This window comes from Penicillium riverlandense, assembly GCF_028828495.1.
Source record: "Penicillium riverlandense strain IBT 135883 chromosome Unknown utg000007l_segment0_segment0, whole genome shotgun sequence".
NCBI classification, from domain to species: domain Eukaryota; kingdom Fungi; phylum Ascomycota; class Eurotiomycetes; order Eurotiales; family Aspergillaceae; genus Penicillium; species Penicillium riverlandense.
Window position 1 is genome coordinate 34952 of NW_026643198.1, and position 26500 is coordinate 61451.

Consider the following 26500-nt stretch of genomic DNA (forward strand, 5'->3'; position numbering starts at 1 on the left):
TCTTCTTTTGCACTTATATATCCCAAGCTGAATACAGTTAAGCTGAATACAGTTAAGCTGAATACAGTTAAGCTGAATACAGCTATATCAACCAAGTCCATAAAATTAGTGGTAGTAGTAGTCTCCCTCAGGCTGTTCACGACCTTAGGGCATAGCTGGACTAACGCCTCATGTTCATTTCGTGCCGCTAACGATAGTAGTGATTCATCGGATTCAGATAGAGATTGGATATGAGCTCTTGAATCTAGCGATTTCTGGGCTATCGCTTCTTGCCCATGTTTTGCAGCCCATAATAATGCCAAACTTCTGATTTGTTATTGTACATCGGAAAGATACAGATAGGGATTTATGAGATTGTAAGGCAGGTATTTGTTCGAGCAAGAACCTTTATATGCTCTGCGGCTTCCAGGTCCCCTGTGATGCGCTACAGCAGTTCATTTGGTAAGCGAAGCAGCATCTCAAAGGTTTTCGCTTCACGGTAAATGAGCTGAGGTAAAACCTCAGGTGTACGAGAGGTAGGTAGTAAGTGTATAGCAGTTTCGCGTAAAATACGCATTCAAGGTCACTGTAAAATATAAGGTCTATTCTGAGAAGCGGAGGGGCCATGACCATACCACATTTAGATTAGTGTGTTTCAGGATAGGGTTCGGGAATTAATTCGTGAGGGTAATCGTCCCCTAAAGTCAGACCCTCACCGCCATGGGTCCTCCCAGTCTAATGATAAATTTTCTTCCACCCACCAAGTTCTTCATATTATTACCTACGACCACCATGCCCAAAAAAATCCGATGAAAGCGAGGATCGCATCTAGGAGGCTTTGCAAGACTACCATAATCGTGAGAAGCCTAAAATCGCAGCGGTCGCGCGGGAATTTGGCGTTGATTACCAACGACTTGTACGACGCGTTCATGGTCACACATCTCGTTCGGCGCGCTAGGGACCCAACAAATGCCTCGATAAATCTCAATAGCAAGCATTGATTAGCTAGATAGACCTACTTTATCGTACAAATCTTCCGCCAACTCTAGCAGAGGTTGAGGGTACAGCAAATGAAATTCTAGAGCGAAGTTGTTCTACGCGACGCGTTAGAAACAATTGGGCCTATAGATTTCTAAAACGCCACCCCAATGACTACTCCACAAACTAATGTGACGGTAAGCAGGCGGCCCTATTAGGAGCCTTGCTAACCAACGTCCGTCTTGGCGTCACGTGAATTAATTACCACGGCCGTCGGCTTAACCTCCACGCCAGCCCGCAATTTTCGGTCCCTGACGCTAGTCCAACTGATTGGTCTGTGTTCCTCTTCATATACTTCGAAGTTCACATCGCGGAGGGGAGCCAAAAATGGCTCGCCACTGGACTATTATGTCTTCCCCAATAGCAGACTGTACTATTTCGTCTAGTGTCTGAACCCTCGGTGTAGGGACGCAACGGCTCTATCGATTAAAATTTCAGTGACTTTCATTTCTTTTAAAGAGGGAGAGTGTACCAATTCTGCTGGACAGGGAGGCCAATTATCTGTTGGTATCGAATTAAATAGATATATTTGACCGTCTTTTTTGGTTCGTTGAATGACGAAAATGTCCGATTGGAAGTCAATGCTGTATTTCGCCGCCATTTTAAATATCGTTTTCTGCGTCTTCGCCTCTGTTGCGCCTCTACGCGACGTAGTCGATTTCTTTGCATTCAAGTAAAGTCTGTATAGAATTATAGAGAGCTAGCACTATTAGGTGATAGCCTAACAGTTCTTTCATTATTTCAGCGTTTTATAACATATAGAGCATTTACCATTTGCAGTCAATGTTAAACAAAAATTACAAATCCCCGCTGGTTGAACTGGTCTAATTTTGTCTTGCCAAGCTCTGCCCATATGTTTGGTCAAGTAGCAAGTCCTCATTTTCAACAAATGTTTTCTTCGAAGGGTACATTTGAGTTTGACTGGAGTAAACTTTGTAGAGACGAGTAATGTGATGGCTAATTAAATTTTGAGCTAGGAATTATGAGATTGCCGCAACGCTAGAGTGAACTGGCTACATAAGGCCAAGGATTTTCCATGCAATGATCATGTTGAACATCTCTTTCAGAATAGTGGTGAACGGAAGACTTCCTCAAGTAATTCATATCTCTATATGCATTACAGGGTGCATAAATATTCGTCTACGGCAGGCATTATTCAGTTGAACTGCCAGCTGCTCTCTTTCCATTGTTCGATGCTACCCACTTTTTCAAAGCGTTTGGGTATACTTAGCAGGCACCAAAAGATATCTTTGGCACCTACTTGTCATTCAACATCTATTTATATCTACCACAGTTGACCAATCCGTCCCAGTTTAACTCGTAGGTGGTCAACCGCTTAAACATTAAAATACAACCAAAAAATAATAAACCAAAACAAAATCAATAGTAACATCCGGAGCGACCCATTAAAATATGTGCATTTGTAGGCTAACAATACAACGTTGAACACGGGCAGAGGAGGATGAAGAATGACCGAGTTGAACATTCTATCCGTTACGTTTGGAGAAAAGCGGGGTCTAACCTCAAATTCCTAATCAATTTTCTGCCCGAATAGTTGTCGTGGTCGATTCGGAGCAGATTTCGCTGGTCCTAATGTGCTCCCGGAGTGCTCTAGTAGTGCTCTAGGATTATTCCTTGAGTCTGGTAAGAGCCCTGGCCTTCTCTTAGAGTACTCATAGTAGGCTCAGTCTAAAGGTCTAGAGCATGGATAAGTTTTGAATATCATCGCCTCAGCACTTAAAGGTAATAAGTGCAGTTTGGTGCTGGATGATGTCCTTCAGATTGTCGATGAGTTTCCACACTTCCCTAGTGGTGACCCGGCCTGTCCCTTCGGAGGGCGTATAGATTTCGCCATTTCGCGTTCTTTTTCCTATAATCGGAGCCGGGGCGATCTTTAGTCGGGGCTGGAAGTCTTCCATTGAAAAGCTGGCGCTGGTTTCTTGGGTGTTTGTGGGAGGGGTCTTGGGGCCCCGGCGGGTAGGTCCGCCATCGGTCCGGGCTTAGCTCCCGCTCGTACACAATCACAACAATTTAATAGCGCGGGTAATATCAACGAGCATCCCTTTCTCTCCGATTCGATTTCAGTCCGATCTTGAGTGTCCGGGACGTTTCCCACGGATTACAGAACGTCTCGAAACTCTCGATTTCCATCGGTTATCTTACAGAACGCCTCGAAACTGGTGTCACCATTTGCACTACCCGCCCCCTAGTAATTAGTCGGGCCCTCACCGCTCTCGCTGGTTTCTGGAACCTTAATTGCCAAGAATCACTAATCTGCATCAAGAATAGATCCGGAATAGCTATATTCCTGTATTGTTTTTTATATGTATCTTACTGAATACATTACGTGTCTCATGTTTGGTAACTGTACGCCGTATCCACTTGGACTTGGCTTAGCGTGCTCTACTCTCGGTGCATTGCTGCCTTGGAAGTGCAGCGGAAGGGCGCTAAAAGGCCTGGGAAAAGTGAGAACCTTCAGCTGTAGAGCATAGCCACGAGTAGTGCATCTCGATCTTCTTCCCAAGTGCGACTCCGGTCTGCTGCCACCCACACTTTGTTTACATTCGTTGCTTTCCGGCTATGCTTGCAATGCCCAGCGATCAAATCCGGCTCCTTGCTCTCGATGGCGGCGGTGTCCGTGGCCTGTCATCGCTCATGATACTTCAGCAACTCATGGTCACCGTTGACCCGGAGTCACCGCCCAAGCCTTGCGACTACTTCGATATGATCGGCGGCACCAGTACTGGCGGTTTGATTGCCATCATGTTAGGCCGCCTCCATATGACCGTCGACGAGTGCATCGATGCATACACTTGCCTTTCTAATAAAGTGTTCGAGAAGAAGAAGCATCGGGTCACCATGAAAGGGCAAATCCAGGGCAGATTTGATACGGCTAAGCTCGAGCGGGCGGTTAAGCAGATCTTAAGCGATCGTAGCTTTGACCCAGACACATTATTGAAGGATTCTCCAAATGCTCCCTGCAAAGTGTTTGTGCTCTTCAACCGTTTGGTCGAGGCATGCTAATCAGTCAGTTTTGTCTGTGCGACGAGCAAGCAAACTACCAATACCGTTTGCCTAACGAGCTACCGATCGCCCCGCGGCGGCACCCATCTACTCAATTCCACCAAAATATGGCAAGCCTGTCGTGCCACATCCGCTGCTACATCCTTCTTCGACCCTATTACAATAGGACCCTTCGAGGAAGAATTTGTCGACGGTGCACTAGGAGAGAACAACCCCGTCTACGCGCTTTGGAACCAAGCCCAGGATGTATGGGGAGACCAGCCATGGGGCAAAATCCAGTGTCTAGTGTCGATCGGCACCGGAATTCCTACGCTAAAGCCGGTGCGAGACGAGATTTTAGGAATCTGGTCTACACTAAAAGAGCTTGCAACCGAGACGGAAAAGACAGCAGAGCAGTTCCGTCGCGACAAGTCGAGCCTTGATGAGCAGGGTCGTTATTATCGCTTCAACGTTGACCACGGGCTAGAACACGTTGGGCTAGAGGAGTCAAAGAAGAAGAAGGAGATCGCAGCGGCGACGAGCCGGTACATTGCATCACAGGCTATATTCAAGCAGATGAAGGCGTGCGCGAACAACCTAGCAGGACAAGAATGTTAGTGAGGCTCCGTTTAATTTCCAGTCTCTTTCTAAATAAATATCCTAGCCTTTTCAATTTGCTGATATTGTGTGGCTAGATCGTGGTCCCTATAGAACGGTTTTTACTCTGCAGGGCATGCCTGCATCAGATAGATTTGTCGAAAGACTATCTGACACCGCCGAACTAGAAGGCTGCCTTCTCCCACGAGGTCTCTCCCGACAAACACGGCGACGGATATTTGTCCTCTACGGGCTTGGCGGTATTGGGAAAACCCAGTTAGCGGCCGATTTTGCTCGACGCCATCAGGCCTTGTTTAGTTCTATTTTCTGGCTGGACGGCAGGTCGGAGGGCCAGCTGAGACGGAGCATCGCCGGCTACGCACATAGGATTCCCCAGGGCCAGATTCCAGATCGGAGCAGGAACTTTGTTACCGATAGTGCGGATAGTCTCAACATCGCGGTATCGGATGTTTTAGACTGGCTTGGTCGGCCAGACAACAGGCACTGGCTTCTCATCTTTGATAATGTCGATCAAGACTACGAACACGATGGCGCAACGGGCGCTTACGATATTCGGCACTATCTGCCCGGCGACCACGGGTCAGTACTAATCACAACAAGATTAGCGTGGCTGGCGCAACTCGGTGGTTCGAAACGGTTGACAAAAGTGGACGAAGAACTAGGTAAAACTATTTTCGAACAGTGGTATGGGCGAGAATTAGGTGAGGCTTTCACTATACACGAGTTCGCCTTAAAGCTAATAAATGGTAGTCATAGATAAGACAGGCCGAGAGCTACTCTCTTTGCTAGATGGCCTCCCACTCGCGTTAGCACAGGCTGCCTCGTACCTCCGCGAGACCGAACTAGATACCTCCTCGTACGTTCGATTATATAAGCAGCAGTGGGATGACTTGATTAGATCCGACGATGAGTACGGCACGTCACTAATAGATTACCAACGAAGCATCGGGACGACTTGGATGATATCATTCAAAATGATTGAGGGCGAAAGCAAGAACGCCGCAAATCTTCTCCGGCTCTGGGCCTTTCTTGACAACAAAGACCTATGGTATGGCCTACTACATGCGGTTACAGACGGCCAAGAACAGTGGCCTAAGTGGCTTAGCGAGATTGCATCTGATGAGATCAACTTCTTGCGTGCTGCGAGATTACTACGCCGCTACTCGATGATTGAGTCTCAGGAGGCCGTGCTAGGAAGTTATGAACTACACCCTGTAGTGCACAGATGGGCATCATATATACAAAATAGCACCGTGAAGAGAGAGTTTCTACAACTTGCGGCAGTAATAGTCGGGTTATCAGTGCCCAGAAGTTCGACCAGAGGTTATTGGATACTTCAAAACCGGCTCCTCCCGCATGCAGAGACGTGCTTATTGTGGATACAGAATATTTGCGAGGCTGGATGGATTACCGAGGATATTAGGTTTACGCACTCAATTCACGAATTTGGTCGTCTCTACTATGACCAGGGCAAGCTGGCGGAGGTAGAGGAGATATACCAGCGAGCACTTGCAGGCTATGAGAAGATACTTGGTCCAGATCACACGTCGACCCTTGGTACAGTCAACAACCTTGGGGCTCTCTACCGTGACCAGGGCAAGCTGGCGGAGGCGGAGGAGATGTACGAGCGTGCACTAGCAGGATATAAGAAGGCACTCGATCCAGAGCACACGGACACCCTCGGAGCAGTTAACAACCTTGGGAATCTCTACCGTGACCAGGGCAAGCTGGCGGAGGCGGAGGAGATGTACCAGCGAGCACTGGCAGGCTATGAGAAGACACTCAGCCTAGAGCACGCGGACACCCTCGGTACAGTCAACAACCTTGGGAACCTCTACTCTGACCAGGGCAAGCTGGCGGAGGCGGAGGAGATGTACGAGCGAGCACTTGCAGGCTATGAGAAGGCGCTCGGTCCGGAGCACACGGCCACCCTCACTGCAGTCAACAACCTCGGTCTTCTCTACTGTCGCCAGGGCAAGCTGGCGGATGCGGAGGAGATGTACCAGCGAGTACTAGCAGGCCGTGAGAAGATACTTAGTCCAGAGCACACGGACACCCTCGGTACAGTCAACAACCTTGGGATTCTCTACTGTGGCCAGGGCAAGCTGGCGGAGGCGGAGGAGATGTACCAGCGAGCACTTGCAGGCTATGAGAAGGCGCTCGGTCCGGAGCACAAGTCAACCCTCACTATAGTCAACAACCTAGGGGGTCTCTACCGTGGCCAGGGCAAGCTGGCGGAGGCGGAGGAGATGTACCAGCGAGCGCTGGCAGGTTACCAGAACACTCTCGGGCAGAGCGATCACCTGACCCAACGAGCCGCAACTCGATTAAGTGCATTAGTTCAATCTCAGAAGCCTCGCACACGAAAGTTATCTAGGCTTCTCTTCAGGAAATAACCACTAATATTTATAGAGAACACTTCAGGACATAGAGGGTCACTGAGGGAAGACAGTTCGACGAACTTACAATAGCATGATTCATTGATTGTCACTGATCTTCTGTCGTCCTTTGGCAAGAATGCTGATTTTCAAGGTGGGTGGGTTATTGAGATGTCTGTTGTGTTAACTATACGAAGAATATACTGTCCGATAAAATGTCCACTAGTATTTCATTAGTTGGTCCTGATTGACCAAGTGGATCTTTGATTGGCCACTCATCACCTGACGCGAGATTTGGGAATGTGGTCCAAATCAACAAGATAGAAGATGTCTGACATTCTGAATATAATCGAGCTATCTCTTTAACAGTACAGAACGCATAGTAAGCGAAATGAGCGCACAATGCCAAGAAGGTCAAAAAACAAAAGTAGTTTAGCGTTGCATAACTTTTATGGATCCTGTACCACCTCGAATTGCTTCCTATGTGCTCGAGGAGTGGTTGGATTGTCGATAGAAGCTTGGAGATTTCGAAGCAGCTGTTCACGCTCTCCCTCGGGAGAGTTCACATAGGGCATGAATGCGGAGGCAAAGGGAACCATGGCCAAGGGGCCAGAGCCATCATTCTGATAAGCAGCCATTGCAGCGGCCGCGATGGTAGGATCCCTGGCCATATTACCCGACGGAAGTCCATCCACAACCTCGTATCCAAAAGCAACATTGCCATGGTCTTGCAAGTTCTCCCTAACGCTCGGATTATTGATAACCGGGGCAATCCCGTAGGACTGAAGGATCTTTTCATCTCCAATACCGGACAGCTCTAGAATCTGAGGCGTCTGCGTTGCCCCTACGGCAAGAATGACCTCTTTGTTGGCTGTCATAGTGAATGTCTTCTAGTCTTTCAGAAATTGAACGCCAGTGCCGACGACCCCGATATCTCGTCTCTCCAGCGCAATGCTCTGCACCAAAGCCCCTGTCACAACCCGTAGATTTGCTCGAGCCTAGGCTTCCGGCCCCAGATAAGCAGCTCCAGCAAGGCTTCTAGTGTGGGTCGCTGAATCCACTGCAGCCGGAGACACAAAAGGTCCAGTCCTAGCACCGTTGATAGGATCATCGACCTATGGATATCCCAATGTTTTGAATGTCTCCATCCACGCAGCGTGATACGGCATATACTGGTCTCCAAACGACACCTACGCAGGCCCGTTGCTACCTTGATCCTTCTGATCATACTTCATCCCCTTGAAAAATTCACGGTTTACATCCGACGGTGGGGTGGCTGTATGAAATTTGCGAAGATAACGAGAGAGGCCATCCCAACCCCAGCCGTGGTTTCCCAACGCTTCCCAGGCATTCAATCCGGAATGGGAAGGGTAGATAACCATACCAAAATTGATAGCCGAGGAGCCTCCGAGAGTGCGGCCTGTGCTTGCTGAGAGTTTGCGACCGTTGAGTTGTTCCTACCCTCCGGAGACTGTGATCAGCCTAATTGATATGGTGATTTTGTGCTTTTGGCAATTGATGAATTGGACAACGCACCTGCGCAATTGATTGAAAGTTCCAATCGAAGTATGCATCCTCAAGCATTGCCATCGCTAATCCGGTATCATGATTCGAGGATCATTGAGACGGTTGGTCCCTGCTTCCAGGACAATGACGCTAACATTAGGTTCTTCCGTAAGTCTGTTGGCCGCCACCAGGCCCGCAGTTCCTCCGCCGACAATGACAAAGTCAAACGGCTTGTTCTCGAGTCCTTCAACGGACTCTGTGTCCAATGGCGCCATGACTTGGATATTTGGGTGCTTCGTTTCTTGTCCACGTTCGGTAGAGGAGAAGAATTCGGAAGGTGATGGGAGAATTGAGGGATGCAGAATGCAGGGCCACCACTGAATCACTCTATATCCGTTACCTGCCGGTGGTTTGATTCACCCTTGAGGACAAGACTAGAAACGCTGCTCCGTTAGTGGCTGCATAAGCGACCCACGGCGTGATACTGGAGTGGAAATGGATCCGGCAAGCCGGCGACTGGGCTGGAATTGGTACACGTGAATGATTTATACTTCATAACTCTTATTTTTTGGTGTCGGCGTCGTTCTCCGCGAACTTCACCTCCCAAGCTCCACAGCTGCAGGGATCTAGCGTATCTATATTAATGATTGAACGCTGACTACACTTCGCCACGTTAGTCCTTTATGACGTGGTGGACTTTTCCCTTTTGCGTCTGATACGGGCAACGATGTTACACTATTAAAAACTCCCGGAAATATATATCCACGACCACACTTGCATGATACCGGTTGGATGATTCTCCAATCACACGACTCACACGATAGACCCTGTTCTCCGATCATTATGTACAGATTGAATTAATTCACTACTAACGACGACCGTTACCCTTCACTACTATGGATATTTGGTCATGCCTCCCCCGGGTGTTCGGCCCGAACACCTTTCTTATCTCTTATCGCACTGCGGAGTCTAACTCCCGGAGTGTGGAGGAGGTCCTTCTTTCTATCAACATGATTACTACCTTGCGGTAGAAACCAAACATGCCGCGCCCCAAAGTCCTTCCTGCGAATCGACTAAGGGCCAACACGGCCTGTACGGCCTGTCGCGCCTCCAAGAAGCGCTGCAGCGGCACTTTTCCTTGCTCCAACTGCCTCCACAAGGGACGCGGCCGTACCTGCATTCCGTTCAGGGCCGTGTCGGATACAGGACAGCGCAACCGCCCGACTCCCGTGCGATCGGTAGTAGACTCGGGTCCGACATGGGACGACGCAGCAGGCACAGTCGGCATCCAGAGCCCGACCGGCTCTCACGACACCAGCCGATTCCCTTATCCAGATCCCCAAGCCCTCGAGGCGGGTTCCCGATCCCCGGAGGCCACTCACCAGACTCATCCGCGCATGCTACGGAACTTGCAAGGCGAACGAGGTCGGAGGTTCCCCCCGTGACAAGGTGGTCATATTGACTGACAACTTGTAGTCTATGTCGGCAAAGCGGCCTCTCTGTCCTTTCTGCAGCTCCTGCGGGAAACCGTCAATCAACACATCGGACCATCCCAGTTCTCTCATAATGTCAAGAGTGAGGACATGCTCGAAACAGAAGCTCAACATGACACGCTGAACTTTGCCGAAGAACGCTGCGACGCGGACGAGAAGCGGTGGTTTATCCAGAACTATCACGCAGCGGTGGGTCTTGGATGCTCTCAATTCGGGTCTTGTACTAATCCGCAATTCAGATAAGTGGCTTTCTTTATTTTGGATGCAATATCGATACAACTCTGTCAGATGCAAACCCGCCCAAAACCGATAGAGAAAAGACCAGAGCGGCTATTGGCGATTTGATGATTGCCATCGGAGCCCAGTCATGTCCTGACGATCCAAGTAGTCTTCAGGCCGAACGGTTCTTTCTTGCCCGTGGCCAGTCTAGGACGTTTGCCAATATGCTGGAGGACCCGAGCATGGATCTGGTTCGGGTGTTTCTTCTCATGTCATTTTACATGCTTGGAGCTTGCCGCCGGAACGCGGCTTTCATGTACTTGGGTGTGGCAGCACGAGCTGCCGTTGCTCTAGGGCTTCACGCTGATCCCTCGGAGACTGTCAGCCGCACCGAGCAGCAGGAACGGTATGGTTTCCCAAATGACACAGGCAGACACGGCTGATTTCCAGGAACAGGTCCCGGGTATGGATGAGCCTGTGTGTTCTTGATCTCCTTGTGAGTTCAATACTTGGCCGCCCATCGGCCACATCGTCTCTATTACCAGAGAATCGCAGAGAAGCTCCTCCGACAGCACCTACACCGACGGAGACTCGACTGATCTCATCTTATCGCCTAGCCTTGATATTGGATGAAATTATAGGTCGTTTGTACAGCGAGAAAGCGGCGTCCATAGAGACAGCCGATATGCTTCTCGCCAAACTAAATCGTTGGAGTACATGCCTACCGGACTCACTGCGGACTACATCTCTCGAAAATGATGACGATGGCTCTACTCAGGAACGTGTTATAGGCAACCTGCATGTGGCATGCTCGTATCACTTTGCCGTCATCCTCGTTACTCGTCCGTTTCTCATATCTGCACTGAGCATCCGGCTGGCCCGGCTGCATCAGAGTTTATCGGCTGGTGTGCCCAGTGAACCGCTGGAGCAGGATCCGGCGCACTCCCGATTGGCATCTGCATGCATCGACTCGGCCGTGTATATGCTACAGACGTGCTTGGAAGTCCATCAATCGGGGCTACTGCTACGGAATATGCGCATTCTCAAGTTGGGGATCCGCCCTGCCTGTTTGACTCACGCTAATATTTGATGCAGGGCTTTCGTCTTCGCCGCAGCCTTGGTTCTGGGGTTCTCAATGTTTTCGCACCGAGAAGTCGACACCGAAATAGACGGCGCCTTCAGCAGCGCCCTCGCCATCTTACGCATGCTGTCCCAGCAGTCCGCCCAAGCAGCACACTACCTCGAAATCCTAACATTGCTAGAAGCAGCCGTAACAGAGCAGCGCCAGCGACTGGCCGCCCAGGCCCGCCAAAGGCGAAGCCACTATGTCAATCGGATATTCAGTCTGAGCGAAAATCCAACTACTCCGCGGGCGTCCGGTGAGGCTGATAGCCAAGCTAATAGCGGTACTCCTCTTCTACTGGCTCAGGGCGGTTCGCTTTATCCATGGACTACTTCGGAGGATAACACGACGCTGACGCCCCCGATAGTGGATGCGTTTCCAGATTGGGAGGGCATGGAGTTACCGCTGTGGGACAGTTTTCCGTTTCTTACTGAGCCGTCTGTGACGCTTTGACTGGTTTTGCTGAAGTGGCAGATGCGCTCGGATGTACATATTTTGGCTTGGCAATAGGCATACTATATTCATGACTGTCCATAATTTCGCCTTTATACAATTAAACAAGATTCATGTCCCTAATCCCTTATCATAGCCAGTCCAGCCGTCGAACAAATCACGGTTTCTTCCGCTGGAGCATATCTGGCGGCTCGTGCAGGGGGTTCGGCCCGCGCACCCCTCCGAACCGACACCCGTGGATAACCTTCGACGTAATCCTCCACTCTGCGTTCATCGACAAACAAACAATGGGAGGTCGGAACCGACACGAAAGAGGGGATTGCCGCAGAGCCAATTTATATTTATAAACGCCAGCACTCCCGCTGTAGTATCAGTAGAGAATCCATTAGCACAAAACATCCGAAACAAAAAATGACCATGACAACAGGCTGGAGACGACTCAACGTCGGCGTGGTCGGTGGCGGCATCGGCGGAATGTCCGTTGCTATTGCCCTACGCCGTGCAGGCCACGCGGTCACCATCTACGAGAAGTCCGATTTTGCGGGCGAGGTGGGCGCATCGGTTTCCTGCGCGGCGAACGGTACTCGGTGGTTGCACGAGTGGGGGGTTGATGTGGCCAAAGGAGATCCCGTCGTGCTCAAGAAGCTCATCAACCGGGATTGGAAGACGGGTGAGCCGGTCAGCGTGTACGACCTGGATGATTATGAGAAGCGGTGGGGATATGTGTACAACATGTTCCATCGGCAGTATATGCATGCCATGCTGAAGGATTCGGCGATGGGCGAGGAAGGACCGGGTACTCCTGCAACTTTGCGGGTGAACCACCGTGTAAGCTGGACATCTGTAATGTTCGATACAAATACTGATGTGGTGCAGTGCAAGGATATCGATCTCCAGACCGGCAAGATCAGCTTCGAAGACGGATCGACAGCGCAACACGACCTTATCGTCGGCGCAGACGGCATCGGGTCTACCGTGCGCCGCATTTTGGGAATTAAGCCAGAGAAGCGGCCCTCAGACTCCAGCTGCCTGCACGCCAACGTGTCAACCGAAGAAGCCGTCAAGGCCGGTCTGGTGGACTACTCGCAGGACAGCGCGCTGGAGTACTGGGGCGGACAAGAAGGCAAATGGGACAAGATCGTGCTATCCCCCTGCAATGGCGGAAAGCTGCTGTCGTACTACTGCTTCTTTCCGCGCGAGCAGGGCGACTATACGAACCAGACATGGGGCGCCGAGTCGCGGCCCGTCGAGGAGCTGCTCCGGCCCTATCCCCAACTGGACCGGCAGGTTTTTGGACATCTGGCAATCGGCAAGGAGATCCAGCCATGGCGTCTGTGGGTGCATGATCCATATCCATATATCCAGCGCAATAATGTCTGTCTGCTCGGCGATGCTGGACACCCGATGATGCCGCATCAAAGCCAGGGTGCTTGTATGGCCATTGAAGATGCTGCGGCGTTGGGCATCCTCTTTAGCCCGCGGTACTTCACCGGGGATATTCCCCAGATGCTGGCTGCGTATCAAGACGTGCGACTCCCGCGGGTCACGAAAGTGCAAGCCGCCGCTGCGAAGGCGGCGTATAATATCAACGAGCGCATTGGTGAGTCAGTCCATTGAAAGACAGAACGAAACTAAACAGTATCCTGTAGGCTTCTCGTTCAACAAAGATATCCCTACCTACAAGGTGGAAGACACGAAGAAAGTGCTGACAATCGAAGAGATGAACGCGTATGCTGGCCCCCTCGCTCAATCAACTCCGCCGTTGCTAATCCTGCCTACTTAGATATGACATGTACAAGGATGTCGAAGAAAAGCTCGCTGCCAAGCTAGGCAGTCCATACACGGACAAATATATTTGCGGCCTGCCCATTGGATTGGAGTTGCCGAATGGGATCATTATCGGCGCGTCCGCATAAGCGACCACAGGCGTGGACGCCGGCTGGGAGAATGTACAGCATAGTGTTCTGAAATTAATTAGCCATTGCTTTTTTCTAACTCCACGTTGATCGCCAATCATCAAATATCATTTACTTATTTTTGTCAAGCTGGAATCGTGTTATACCGAGTCCTCGGGTGGCGATAACCCGAGCGCGGGAGCAATTATCCCGTCGCCCGGTGGGGGAGGGGCAGGGGGTGACAATGAGCAGTGGGCACCGAACTATCGCGACAATGAGGACCGAATACTCGCCCAAGTTTGGAACTAGAGCGTGTACACCGGTACAGAAGGACAGTACAAAATTACTACAGACGAATACAGACACAAAAAATGTGCAATTTGAGACTATGTACACACAAACACTGGACGTCAATAGAGAGTATATTATTTTTATCCATCGTCACAATTTAACCGAAGAGCGCGTCTCCCAGGCGGTAGTGCACCGTCTTGACCTGGGTGTAGTTCTCCAGAGCGTAGGAGCCAAGCTCGCGGCCGAGTCCAGATGTCTTGAAGCCACCGAACGGAGCCTGGTACGAGATCAGGTTGTAGCTGTTGATCCAGACGGTACCGGCCTTGAGGGCGTTGGACACACGGATGGCGGTGTTGACATTCTTGGTGTGCACGGCGGCGGCCAGACCGTAGCTGGTGCTGTTGCCAATCTTGATAGCATCGGCCTCGTCCTTGAACTTCTGGACCGTAATCACGGGACCAAAGATCTCCTCCTGGGCGATCTTCATGTCGTGGGTGACATCGGTGAAGACGGTGGGCTGAATGAAGTAGCCCTCCTTGCCGTGACGGTCTCCACCCAGGGCGACCGTGGCACCCTCGTTCTTGCCGTGGTTGATGTACTCCATGATGCGATCAAACTGGAGCTGCGACACCTGCGGGCCCTGGAAGGTGTCGGCTGCGAAGGGGTCGCCAAGCTTGTTGGCGGCCGCACGCTCCTTGAAGCGGGCCACGAACTTGTCGTAGATGCCCTCCTGAACCAGCAGGCGGGAGCCGGCACAGCAGCATTGGCCGTGGTTGAAGAAAATACCGAAGTTGGCCCACGAGATGGCGTTGTCGATGTCCGCATCATCAAAGACGATGTTGGGCGACTTGCCACCCAGCTCCAGGGTGACCTTCTTCAGGTTGCTCTTGGCGGCGGCCTGCATGATGGAGCGGCCCACCATGGTCGAGCCCGTGAAGGCGATCTTGTCGATATCCATGTGGTTGGAGATGGCGGCACCGGCGGTGCGGCCAAAGCCGGAGAGCATGTTGATGACACCGGGAGGGAAGCCGGCCTCCACGATGAGCTTGCAGGCGTACAGCGCCGACAGAGGGGTCTGCTCGGCGGTCTTCATGACGACGGTGTTACCGGCGGCGACGGCGGGGCCAATCTTCCAGGACCACATGAGGATGGGGAAGTTCCAGGGGATGATCTGACCGCAGACACCAATGGGCTCGTGGCGGGTGTAGGACAGAGTCTCGGAGTTGGTGTCGATGGTCTGGCCGTGAATCTTGTCGGCCCAGCCGCCGTAGTAGCGCAGGCAGGCCGCGGCATTGGTGACATCGACCTTGGCCATGGTCAGGGACTTGCCGTTATCCAGGGACTCGATGGAGGCCAGGGTGTCCATGTGCTGCTCGAACAGGTCGGCCAGCTTGATGAGCTTGCGGCCCCGCTCGGAGGGGGTCACGGTGTGCCAGACACCCTCGAAGGCAGCGCGCGCGGCCTTGACGGCGACGTCGACATCCTTCTCGGTGGCCTCGTGGACGGCGGTGATGACCTTTTCGTTGGAGGGGTTGATGGTCTCGAAGGTCTTGCCCTCGACACCTTTGATAAACTCGTTGTTGATGAACAGGCCCAGAGGCTGCTCGTATTTGCCCGCAGGGGTCTCGATGGTAGCGGAGAGCGACATGATGTAGGATGTGAATTATAGTATGGAGGGAGAAGAAACAGGAGAGGCAGCAGAAGACGGGCGAGTAGTGCTCTGTTTTTATGTTTGGTAATGACAAATGGGCCATGCGGGGTCAACCAACGCCACTTGGCTTCGTCTCTCTCTCGCGGTCTTGTTCCCTTCTGTTTCCTCCTTTCTCGCGCGAGTTCCTTGGGCGGGGCCCTGGACGGTGGGTCTTGCCTTCGGTATGCTTCTTCCATGCTCTTCGATGCTCTTCACGAAACTTGTTCTGGTCGGAAGAACCATCCTCATGGTGGACGAGAATGTCACACCACATCAAACCTTCTGGGATCCTCGGCCGGCGCAATCCCTGCTGCATCAAGCAATCCGTTTGGGCCTCGGGCCAAGGGGAGGGACGGAGGGGTGGGCCAGATACGGGTCATCATGATGCGACCGCTGGCCCGCGGGTCCGCGGGCGAACGGTTGGCCTGGTTGGCCCGACCAGATGCGTTAGTCCTGTGCTGGTTCCAGACTCTAACTCTGCGACGCTGGCCGTGCACCGGTTGTTCGTGTTACGCTTGGCCACGGCATTCGTTCATGGTGAGGGGAAGACGATCACCTGATCGACATTGCTGCCTGAGGCCGAAACTTGCCTGGGTGCCTGGGTGCCTGGGTGCCTTGTATTGGTGCCTTGCCCGGCCTGCCTGAATAATGCCTGAATGCCGTCAGGCACTAAACTCATGCTGGCGCCCACTCGCGGAATCAGAAAAGATCTCTCCTCGTATTACCTCATCGTTATTCTGATCGAGATCAGCCTGGCTCGGACTTATTATGAGTGGGTGCAAGAAGGACGGTACTCACCCCCAGGCCGGCTCACCGCGACCGTTGTTGCCCGCAATCAGAAAGCTCAGCACATAGTTGACCCATATCAACACATCCAAGACTACTCAGCCACGTTCTTCCTAGGACCCATGTTGGTACCTTGCTGGCGATGGTCTGTAGAACTATTATTAGCTGGCACGAGGCTCTTCGGGGCTCTGTCCGCCTGGTCAGGTGACCATCTATAGTTCATCGACGGCGGCCGCGATACCTTCATTCTCGTCTCCTGTGATATGATTCAATTCAATTCATCCTTATCTTTTGTAAAACCCCTTTCGCCTCCCAGTCCTTACTCGGGGAACCCCCTGTTTTCATTATCCGCAGATCTCGAGGTCAACCCATGTGTCGTTACAGTCAGCCAGGCGATCGCATCTGTGCACCACTACTCTACCATCCGTCACCCGAGCTGGGTTATTCGGTTAAGGAAAGCAAAAAAACATCCCGTCCATGACGTGGAAAATTCAGCCTGGGCATTAGGCAACACCCGTAGCTAGTCATGTCAGAGAGCCTCCAATATCGTCCGTGGGTCGGTTGGAGCCTCGTGTGGAGACAACAGCAACTTATTTCCATGATTGTTCCTAATATTGTCTCTGATCGAGGCACATTTCGCCTAGCACCTCCTGGGGAGCGTGTTCTGTGGGGTCCGTGTTGGCGTCACCCCAATAACGGCGTTGCTAGAAGGAACAGCCTCGTGGGCTGTGAACCTGAGTGGCTCCACTACGCTGGAAGGACCCTGACATCAACCACCGCATTGAGTCGAAGATCTTCATCCTCCCCTGTGTTATGTGGGGTTACTGTCTAAGAAAAGAAGTTCTCAAGTGCAATGCCATGGGTGATATGGGGGTCGTGGGGAAAGCCCCCAGTCGGTTCCAAGTCCTAAGACGTAGAAACCCAGATGGCTTGCAATGTCGCTCCCCTCAGCCTCGTTGGCCTATAGACAATAAAAGGGCACTGGGCTTGCCACTTCAAGAGTCTTGATTTGCAATCTTTCCTCGGAGTGTATTCGGATCACCATGTTGTTTAAATCTGCTCTTTTCCTCGCCTTGAGCAACGGCTTGGCTGCCTTCGCTCGCCCCAGTGGCGGGTGGTCGAATGAACCATGCCAGCAAATCACCAGGATGTATCAGTCGAATCTGACAACATATCCCGGAGATGTGGCCCAGCAATGCCTCGTCTCGATCCCGTTCCAACCCCAACGGTCGGTGGCCTTCCTCGAGGATCTTCGGAAATACCTGCAATGGCAAAGTACGATTGATGTACTCAAGAACCCTCCTACTAGCTACCTGTCTCCAGCAACCGATATTTTCGGTGGCATGGATCAATTACTGGAGATGGCAGCGCGTGAAGTCTTCACCAGCCAGTACGAATTTGATACACTGGTCACCGAGCTGCTCGCGTCTGCACAAGATGGACATCTATATGTGAGCCCGTGCAGTACCTCAATATTTGAGTTCTCGATTGATTTTCCGCTTGTCTCGGTGTCGTCTGATGGCCTGGAGCTTCCAAAAATCTACGCGATGAGTGAGTTTCCAGCGAAACTAGGTCGGATCGTACCAGCTAATGTAGCCAGATGATTCCGCACTTCTGTCAACTCATCCAGAGCGCGTCTCGAACCTAGTCTCGGTGAATGGGGAGCAGGCCGAAGAGTTCTTTGGGAAATTTGCCCTCAGAATTGGTGGGTTCCAAGACCCCGACGCTCGCTACAATTATGTCTTCAACTCGAATGCTCGGTTGATGGGCTCTGATACCAACGCCGGTAGCTGGATGAACCCTGGCTCCTGGCCAGGTGCCGGTATGTTCGAGCTGCGCTTTGCCAACGGCACAGTTCGCTACGCCCACACCACGGCCGGGATGGGCTATCTCCCTGAGTTCAACTTTACCACCGGTCAATCTATGTACCAGCAGCTCTGCATCGAGCCACTGATCAGAGAAGCGAATTGGGCCACTGCTTCTGCGTCATCCGCCACTTGGATGTCGTATCCTTCCTCGACTTCAATTCCATATCCATCTTCCACTTTCATATCGACTCCTTCGGCGACTGCGACTGCCACCCCATCGCGCTCATGGACTAGCTCTGTTACCCCAACAAGCTCGGCCTCGGTTGCTCCGGTTCAACCCTACCCAAAGGTGTATCCGAAGCCCGTCGTTGGTGATGATCTGGACCACATCTATGGGTATTACCTACCCGAAAAGGATTTGCGGACAGTGGCTGTCCTTCAGCTCCCTACTTTCGAAATGTACGGAACATATGCGATGACTATCCCTCAATTCCTCAAGGAGGCCAAGGCTGCCGGCAAGCAGAAGATCATCATTGATATGTCGAACAACCCCGGCGGCGAGATCGCCGCGGCACTGGACATGTTCAAGATGTTCTTCCCCGACAAGCCGGCATACTCAGCGACTCGTTTCCGCGCCCATGAGGCGATGAACTATATCGGGCAGGCCTTTGGCTCCATCGTCCAGAACAACTCTAACATCTGGTCTTGGGATTCCTTCGAGCAGTGGATGCCTTCGGGATATGTCACCCCAAACCAAAAACATGGCTTTTCTTCCTGGAAGCAGATCTTCGGCCCTGTCTTCGAGCTTGGCTCTAACATGTCTACCATGCACGGGGTCTTCAACGAGACGTTCGAGTCCGCCACCCTGACCCCTATTAACGGATACAACGGTGTCCCGCTCCGACCAAGTCATACTCTTTTCGCCCCGGAAGATATCCTCATCATGACAGATGGGGACTGCTCATCGTCCTGCACGACCTTCAGCGAGTTGATGAAGAACCTCGCCGGCGTCAAGACGGTGGTCTTCGGCGGTCGCCCGCAGAACGAACCTATGCAGGCCATTGGCGGCGTCAAGGGCAACGAAAACCTTGACTCCGGCATCATTGTGGGACTATACAACAAGGCTAATCGCCTAGCCGAGTCGGCAGCCAAGGCTGGCCACCCCATTCTCACCGAGACGCAGCGCATGCGTCTAAAGGAGCTGTCCCCGGCTAATATTCCTCCTTTGTCCTACATCGCTGGCGTCAACTACCTGAACGGCTACCGTCCCGGCCAGCCGCACATGCCGCTGCAGTTCATCTATGAAGCGGCCGACTGCCGTCTTTTCTATACCCACGAGAACTTCGCTCGCCCGGCCACCTCGTGGGCTGCTGCCGCGCGCGCCGTATGGGGCCACGGCCGCTGTGTTGCATCGTCGTCTTAGGCCAGCTCTGATTTGAGTTCTCTTTTCCACCGTTTCCCGGACAAATTAGGTGTACAGCGTTTTTATTTCTGCATCTTGTAAATTCTTTGCTTGCATGTTCTCGGCGGTTGTCAGAAGTTTGGATTCGGCCCTACTATAATGGTATCAAGTTATATAGACCAAATACTGTGTGGCAAGTCTCTTTAGATTGGCTTTCATCTTCCGTTTCAGTACCTCTTGCCGCCAGTTACTTCCGAAAATAGATGGGAAAGCCTTGCCTAGCACCCACCCGCTCTCCAGTCTATATAGTTGCATATTATCTTTTTTTTTTACTCATATTACCATTGTTATTGTTTAGCAATGTGCTACTTATTAGATTCATTTCTCATGTAATAACCCTAATAGTACGCCGAGGTGCATCGTCGAGCAATACAAATGCCCAACGAAAGGCATCACCGCCGTCTGGAGCTGGAACTGGCCATCGGCTCAAAGGCATCGTCGTCGTCATCGTCCTCAATGTCGCTGATGACATTGGACCCCCGTGTTGCACGATTGGTGCGCGTTGAACGAGGTGCACTGGCCTGCGAGCCGGAGAAATCGAGCGTCGTCTGGGCTGGCTTGGCGGATCGAGCAGCGCCTCGGCGAGTGGCCGTCCCTCCTACGGTCGCTGACGATGGTGCGGGCGAGGCTGCCACTCGTCCGCCGCGGCGCTGCGTGGTGGTTGTGCTGGCGGGCGCCGCTTTGCGTGATCCCCTGGTGGCAGCGCGCGGTTGCTTGACAAACAATGCTTGGGAATCGTCCTCTTCAGATACGGCATTAACCTCGTTATCATCGTCGTCATCAATCATGATCACATCATCATCTGCAGCCGATTCGGATTCGGAGACTACTTGTTTCTTGCGGCCTCGAGTGGTAGACGCAGGTGCGGCTTTGGCTGCACCTCGGCTGCCAGCAGCGGCACCCCGACCTCCACGGCCTCTGCCGCGACCACGAGTAGTGGTTGTTGTGGTTCGACTCCGGGCTGGTGCGGTTCCATCTTCACCGGCTTCTTCCTCTGCAGGATCGCCACCTTCGTTGTCTGAGTGGATGAGCGCACCGGGTTGGTCCTCCCACACGCCATCAAACTCGGTGTCCCAGCCATCAGGTTTGGGTTTGAAGCGTTTCTTGCTGCGGGTCCGTTTTTTAACTCCCTTGGTGAAAAGTTCTTCCATCTGGGTGCGATACTTCTCCATAGCGTTGACCAAGGAGCTCTGCGCTCTCTCCTCGTCATCCATCTCGTCACCATCCCGATCCAGGGCCATCAAGTGTTTCACCTGGCTCTCAAGGGAATCGTTGACAAACATTTCCATTGCATGTTTATCATCCTTGTCTATAAACTGCGCCACGGCATCTCCGAATGAGTTTTGGGGGAGGATACTCAGCGACTGCGCCGAGAGGAATTCGCGCACCAGCTGCTCCACCTTGACGGTGTCTAGAGCCGACAGGTGCGAGACAGTCGCCTCATCGACGGTGTTGTCACCCTTTCGGGAAGTTGCATTCTTCTTCTTTCGGTAGAACTGGACCACGTCATTGACGTTGGCAACTTTACCCACAAATCGATTTGAGAACCGTTGCGGGTTTTCACAATCGTAGCTCCCACCCTCAGGGGTTGAGATCTCAACACGAAGCCGCACGAGGGGAAGAGGAATCTCGCGGGTCTCGTCATCTGCGTCGTCCTCCTGATCACCATTTATCTCCCGCCACTCTGCTTTTGCTTCTTCGATTAATTCCTCAACAATCGACATGAGGAACCGTGTCACTTCGGTACGGTTGTTCTCCTTGCGCGCAAGCTTTTGGGCCCCTTTCTCTTCGGATAGCACGATCTCTCGCATCACAAATGGCCGCACGGATTTTAATCGAATGGGCTCCGACCTAAACTCCCGGCCTGTAATACTCAGGATTGCAACCTGTTTTGGCACAGCCTCGCCCGGGACCAGAGACGTGGCAACCGATGATCCCGGCTGCATGACGTGGAATTTTGTTTCTGGATTGAGTCGAGGGTTGATCAAGCATTCATGCTCATGGCCCCAAATGACGAGATCGAGGAAGTCGGGTAGAAAATTTTCGGGAAGATACCCCTTTTCTGTGTAGGCATGGTGATTCTGGTGCACCGACATCAGATTGAACCAGTCGCTCTTTTGCACGGACGGTTGAAAGAACTTGACCTTGCCATCCCGGAAGGTACGAAACAGGCGCTCGTCACGCACATTGCTCATGCCATAGAGGGCGAGCTTGGTGCGGCCCTTCTGCAGCAAGACCGGTTTGATCTGAATGTTATCTGACTCCGGCGTCCGACCGTAGTAGTTGAGCAGGCCGGACACCTGCAGCAGGTCGAGTGCTGCCAGATGTCCCTCTCCCGAGGGATCGTCATGGTTTCCGTGGATGGAAAATATGGGGATGGCCACGTTCATGTCCAGATCCTCGTAGTTGACATGGTTGAATGCGCCCTGGAAGGTCTCACTGGCATCGCTGAGCATCTCCAGCTCGCAAGGCTTGTCCCCAAAACAGTTCATTCGAATCGAGCGCATGACCTGGTACATGGATTTGCGCGACGGCTTATTCTCATGAAAGAGGTCGCCCGCCAGCAGCACCATGTCGACATCTTGTTCCTTGGCGAGGCACATCACCTCGTGGAAGCTCTTCCAGCTGTCGTCACCCCGAATGGGATCTCTCTCATTGTACCCGACATGGTTATCGGTGGAGATCAGAATGCGGATGGTCTCCGCGTCTGGAGGTGGCCCATCAGTCATGTACTTGGGTAGCCTGGCACCGGTATGTGCTTACCATTGGCGGGCATGTTGGCGAGGACAGTCTCCTCGGTGTAGTCTTATCAGTCCTGTTAGTTCCCGGCCGTGGATCCTTTGTCGCGTGGTCACGTGCACCATCACGCGTGGTCCCAAACTGCGGGATGGCCGCTGCGCCTTGCCGCTGTTGCGTCTCTGTCTCGCTTTTCTTCCGCTTCACCACCACCTCACAACCCGCAGCTCTTTCGCTCTCCCACTCTTCTCAACTTTTTATCTCGACTGACCCAGGTATTTCTGCTGGCTCAGTCGCCCTCGCCTATTGCCCCCCCATCAAGTCATTTTATGCAACCAAAGCCGACTGCCGTATCTCAACATACCTCTTCCGTTGACTCATTCCCAACCGACCGCCCACCCACCCAGCATGGACATGACCTCGATGACCATCCAGTCTCCGGTTCTCGCGATCGCGAGCCAACTGGAGACCCTGCAGTCCGCCTGGGACGGCCAGACCAAAGCGAGAAACACTCGCCCCTGAACCGGGTCGTACAAGGTGTCTCAGCCCAGTCAGCCCCCGCTCGCCGCGTGAATCAGCACGATGGTGGAGTATCGTCGAGTCCAGATGAAGATTTTGGATTCCGAGTCGTGACCGTGCAGGCCCCGTCCCAAGTGAACCTGGAGGCGTTTCCAAATGGTATGTCGTGCGGAATTAACCCGTCAGACCCGGTGCCTGAAATAACCGTTATATCCAGAGGTCCTCACTCATATCCTTTCCCATCTGCCTCCCCAATCCTTGTCGGCCATTACGTTGGTGTCTAGTCGGTTTCATGTGCTGGTCACCACTCCTCATGCTTGGAGGATTGCCTTCTCCCGCTTCTTCCCGGGACCCTATTCCGCAGACAATGGTCGTAGCGCTGCTACCGATCAGGCGGATTTGGTCTCTGATCGGCGGTTCTTTGCAAGACTGACTGCGCTGGCGTCCTGGCGGAGCGAGTACATTTTACGAACTCGTCTGATGCGATCGCTGTCGCGGGGCAAACCTTCCCAGTTCCAACCCTCGAAGAAACATGGCACGGTCCGATCGGCCAATTCTCGCAACGGAAGCGCAGTGGCAACATACACTTCACAATTACTGTTCCCAGTGAGCCATCTCCATAGCACATTTGGCAAGTCCTCGGAGAAAGAGCCACTCTTCATCCATGGCGCTTCGGAGCAAGGCATCGCGTCTGCTAGCGATCCATCCACCGTCAAAGTTGGTACTTGGGGGCTGTCTGATCATCAGATGTTCCGGCACTTTGCGGATCTGTTCCCAGGAGAGGCGCCCTATGGCCTCGGGCCAGGCAACTTGATTGGTATGCCGAACTCGATGGACGTCAGCCAACCCTTCGGTATGGTTTACGGAGAGGGTTGTCCACAAGGCCGCAGCTATTTTATCTTGTCTACGGAGCAACGTGGTCGCTTTCTAGGAAGCTCAGATCTGGGTTCCCATCCGTCGCTGGGTATTCCGGCTTTGAACAGGATCACAGATGCCGTGTGTGCTGTATGGATTACCAAGTCATCACATGTACTGAAGATGACGGGAGGCTTGATTGGCATGCTTTCTGGCTCCTCATCAGGTGTGCTCACTGCCTATGCGTTAGGCCCCCATCCGACGTACGAACAACGGTATGAGCGTGGTCAGGTGACTGCGAGGTGGGTGCTCAGCCCGGGTGTCCCCATCATCGGCATTGCGGTGGACGATCACTATACCTCGAAACGTCATGCAAGCCGGCGAATCTGGGCCGTTGCGCTCAACGCTCTGGGCGAGGTTTTTTATCTCACCGAGATCCCGCAGCAGCCAGAAGTAGCAACTATTGGAAACGCGAAGCTGAATGCTGAACAGCTTGATGAGCTGGCGTGGAAGACCGGTAGAACTGTACGCTGGGAATTGGTGGAAATGGCTCGCCGAGTTGCTCGTCCGGATCCGTTCAACCGGGAACCTGTGGATGGCAGCTATAGCCCGCGGTCGTCCTCTGACTGGATGGGTCTCGACGAGAATCAGATCGCCGCTGAGACGAAAGAGATTGAAAAGTTTCTTGCGTTCAAGCCCAAGCACTTCCGCAAAGTTTGCGAAGGGTGGAATATGCAGCGCGATCTCCAAGTTGATTTTGCGGGTGACGATGGTCGCGGAGCCGGTGAATCTGTCCTCATCATCGCTCGTGGTACGGGTGAAGATGACAAGGCGTCGATCCGGCGATTTGTTCGAACCGCCGCCAAGTCTGATCTGTCCTCGTCAACCACTTTGGAACGTTACGCTCTCTCTGCGAACGAGAAGGCGTCGACGTCCCTTTTTGGTGGCCCAGGGAACACTACTAGTCCGGCTACGAACAGCAGCCTCCCGCCATCTCGATCCTCAAGTCGACAAAATGAGCCTGTCTCTTCCAACAACACTGAATGGCGCATCTCGGATCTTGTCTTTGGCGACCGCAAGTCCGTGGAAATTACCACCACCGCATTGGATGATTCCACTTTTGCTGTGCTTACAGCGGAGGAAGATCCGCTCCTGGCCATGTCTGGTAGCTCGTTCTCTTCCGCAACGTCGTCCCCAATGCCGCATATGGAGCAGCCGCGGTCAAGCCTAGAGGTTCCTGGGCAGCGGGCACGGTACATGGCCGTCGGCACTACTTCAGGAATGGTGTTCGTCTGGGATATTCGAATCCCTCCGGCGCAGACTGCGGATGTTATCAACTCCATCTTCCCGCTACGGACGATTCAAACCGAGTCACCCCAAGTTTCCAGTGTGGCATTGACGTCGTTGTACCTTGTGCATGGCGGCAATGATGGCCTTGTACAGGCCTGGGATCCATTAGCCTCGTCTACGACACCCATTCGAACTATCAACTCTCGCTTCTCGTCACGGGCGCGCCGCCGCCTAGTTCAAGCAGAAGCTTCGGTGCTTGGCGTGGGCAATAATTACTATGCCACTGGAGCCATCTGCCTGGATCCTGATCCAACCGTGCTGCGTGGGATGGTGTCCCTTGGGACCCACCTTCGCTACTGGTCATACAGCTCATCTGCGGCCGATCAGTACAAGAGCGGCAAGCGTCGATTCCGCCGTTCAATGCGCGGCAGCAACGGCTCTGCTGACGGCCAGCGTTTCACCAATAGTGGCCGCGGCGCTATTCGTGACTACATTGAGGACGAACGTGTAGAAATGGAGCGCCAAAGAGTCGCAGATGAGAAAGAACGGGCACACCTAAGTGCACGCTTTGGAGTTGATCTCCTGGGCCCCGATGTTGATGAGGAACAGCTGTTGGCGTACGCTCGGCTTCTGAGCGAAGAAACCTATACAGGCAATGCGCCCAATCGCGGCGATCAAGCGGCGTCCGTGAGCTCCGTCACCAGCGCCGAGCTGAGCGATACCGTCGGTCCTAGTTCGGGCGCCCCAGGCGAACTCTCGTCCTCTTCGTCGCCATATCAAGATCCTGCTGACGACGACGACGACGAGATCGCCGAAGCTATTCGGCTGAGTTTATTAGATGAGAGATCTGGCGCTGCGCCGATTGAACATACGTCCCCAATCCCCATCAAGTACGCCAAGGGCGTGGAGCCACCGCGCTCGGCATCCCTTGGTACGGCTGCCGCGGAGAGCAGCCAGCAACAAGAGATGGACGACTTGGAATTCGCCATTCAGCTAAGCTTGGCGGAGAATGAAAGTCGCGATGACGCGTCTAGACAGGAGCACGAGGAGTTCCCTGCGTTATCGCCTGGACCGTCATCATTTTCGTCTGGGAAGGGCAAGGGCAAAGCCCGGATGATGTAGAGGCTTTCGGTTAGATTATTTCCGGAGGGAGGTTTTTTGAGTTGTTATATCTATCATCTTTGAGATGTTGTTCTTTGCTATTCGGGTTAATTTTTGTTACACATCTAGAGCTATATCATTGTCTATTGCGAGCACCGATCTGTCAAGGAAGTACTTTAGGTAGTCCGGCGCACTGGGAAGGGTGGATGCCCAAGGGAACCAATACTTCAAACGCAGGCCCATGCATACCGAGGTGC

At 52.7% G+C, this 26500-nt stretch overlaps 8 protein-coding genes across 8 annotated transcripts; 6 read left to right on the plus strand and 2 right to left on the minus strand.

Moving 5' to 3' along the window:
- Positions 1-3615: 3615 nt before the first annotated feature.
- On the plus strand, positions 3616-7034 carry N7474_007579 (uncharacterized protein; the record flags this gene model as incomplete). The annotated part of the gene is made up of 5 exons (XM_057198989.1): positions 3616-4004; positions 4050-4565; positions 4625-4637; positions 4685-5339; positions 5389-7034. Coding segments are annotated over 5 exons (3219 nt in total), but the record flags the coding sequence as incomplete, so codon positions are not given.
- Positions 7035-9562: 2528 nt separating this feature from the next.
- Positions 9563-11810, plus strand: N7474_007580 (Zn(II)2Cys6 transcription factor; the record flags this gene model as incomplete). The annotated part of the gene is made up of 5 exons (XM_057198990.1): positions 9563-9947; positions 9999-10204; positions 10255-10640; positions 10691-11281; positions 11330-11810. The coding sequence occupies 5 exons, from the start codon at positions 9563-9565 to the stop codon at positions 11808-11810; spliced, it is 2049 nt and encodes a 682-aa protein (XP_057049691.1).
- A 411-nt stretch (positions 11811-12221) lies between these two features.
- Positions 12222-13726, plus strand: N7474_007581 (FAD-dependent oxidoreductase; the record flags this gene model as incomplete). The annotated part of the gene is made up of 4 exons (XM_057198991.1): positions 12222-12638; positions 12687-13410; positions 13460-13538; positions 13594-13726. 4 exons carry the CDS (start codon positions 12222-12224, stop codon positions 13724-13726), a joined length of 1353 nt encoding a protein of 450 aa, XP_057049692.1.
- Positions 13727-14153: 427 nt separating this feature from the next.
- On the minus strand, positions 14154-15644 carry N7474_007582 (Aldehyde dehydrogenase; the record flags this gene model as incomplete). Its single annotated transcript, XM_057198992.1, has 1 exon — positions 14154-15644. The coding sequence occupies one exon, from the start codon at positions 15642-15644 to the stop codon at positions 14154-14156; it is 1491 nt and encodes a 496-aa protein (XP_057049693.1).
- A 302-nt stretch (positions 15645-15946) lies between these two features.
- Positions 15947-16246, plus strand: N7474_007583 (uncharacterized protein; the record flags this gene model as incomplete). The annotated part of the gene is made up of 1 exon (XM_057198993.1): positions 15947-16246. The coding sequence occupies one exon, from the start codon at positions 15947-15949 to the stop codon at positions 16244-16246; it is 300 nt and encodes a 99-aa protein (XP_057049694.1).
- Positions 16247-17515: 1269 nt separating this feature from the next.
- N7474_007584 (uncharacterized protein) lies at positions 17516-19703 on the plus strand (the record flags this gene model as incomplete). Its single annotated transcript, XM_057198994.1, has 2 exons — positions 17516-18023; positions 18073-19703. 2 exons carry the CDS (start codon positions 17516-17518, stop codon positions 19701-19703), a joined length of 2139 nt encoding a protein of 712 aa, XP_057049695.1.
- Positions 19704-20134: 431 nt separating this feature from the next.
- Positions 20135-22471, minus strand: N7474_007585 (MRX complex nuclease subunit; the record flags this gene model as incomplete). The annotated part of the gene is made up of 1 exon (XM_057198995.1): positions 20135-22471. The coding sequence occupies one exon, from the start codon at positions 22469-22471 to the stop codon at positions 20135-20137; it is 2337 nt and encodes a 778-aa protein (XP_057049696.1).
- Positions 22472-22807: 336 nt separating this feature from the next.
- Positions 22808-26264, plus strand: N7474_007586 (F-box and WD domain protein; the record flags this gene model as incomplete). Its single annotated transcript, XM_057198996.1, has 2 exons — positions 22808-23156; positions 23215-26264. The coding sequence occupies 2 exons, from the start codon at positions 22808-22810 to the stop codon at positions 26262-26264; spliced, it is 3399 nt and encodes a 1132-aa protein (XP_057049697.1).
- Between the last annotated feature and the right edge of the window lie 236 nt (positions 26265-26500).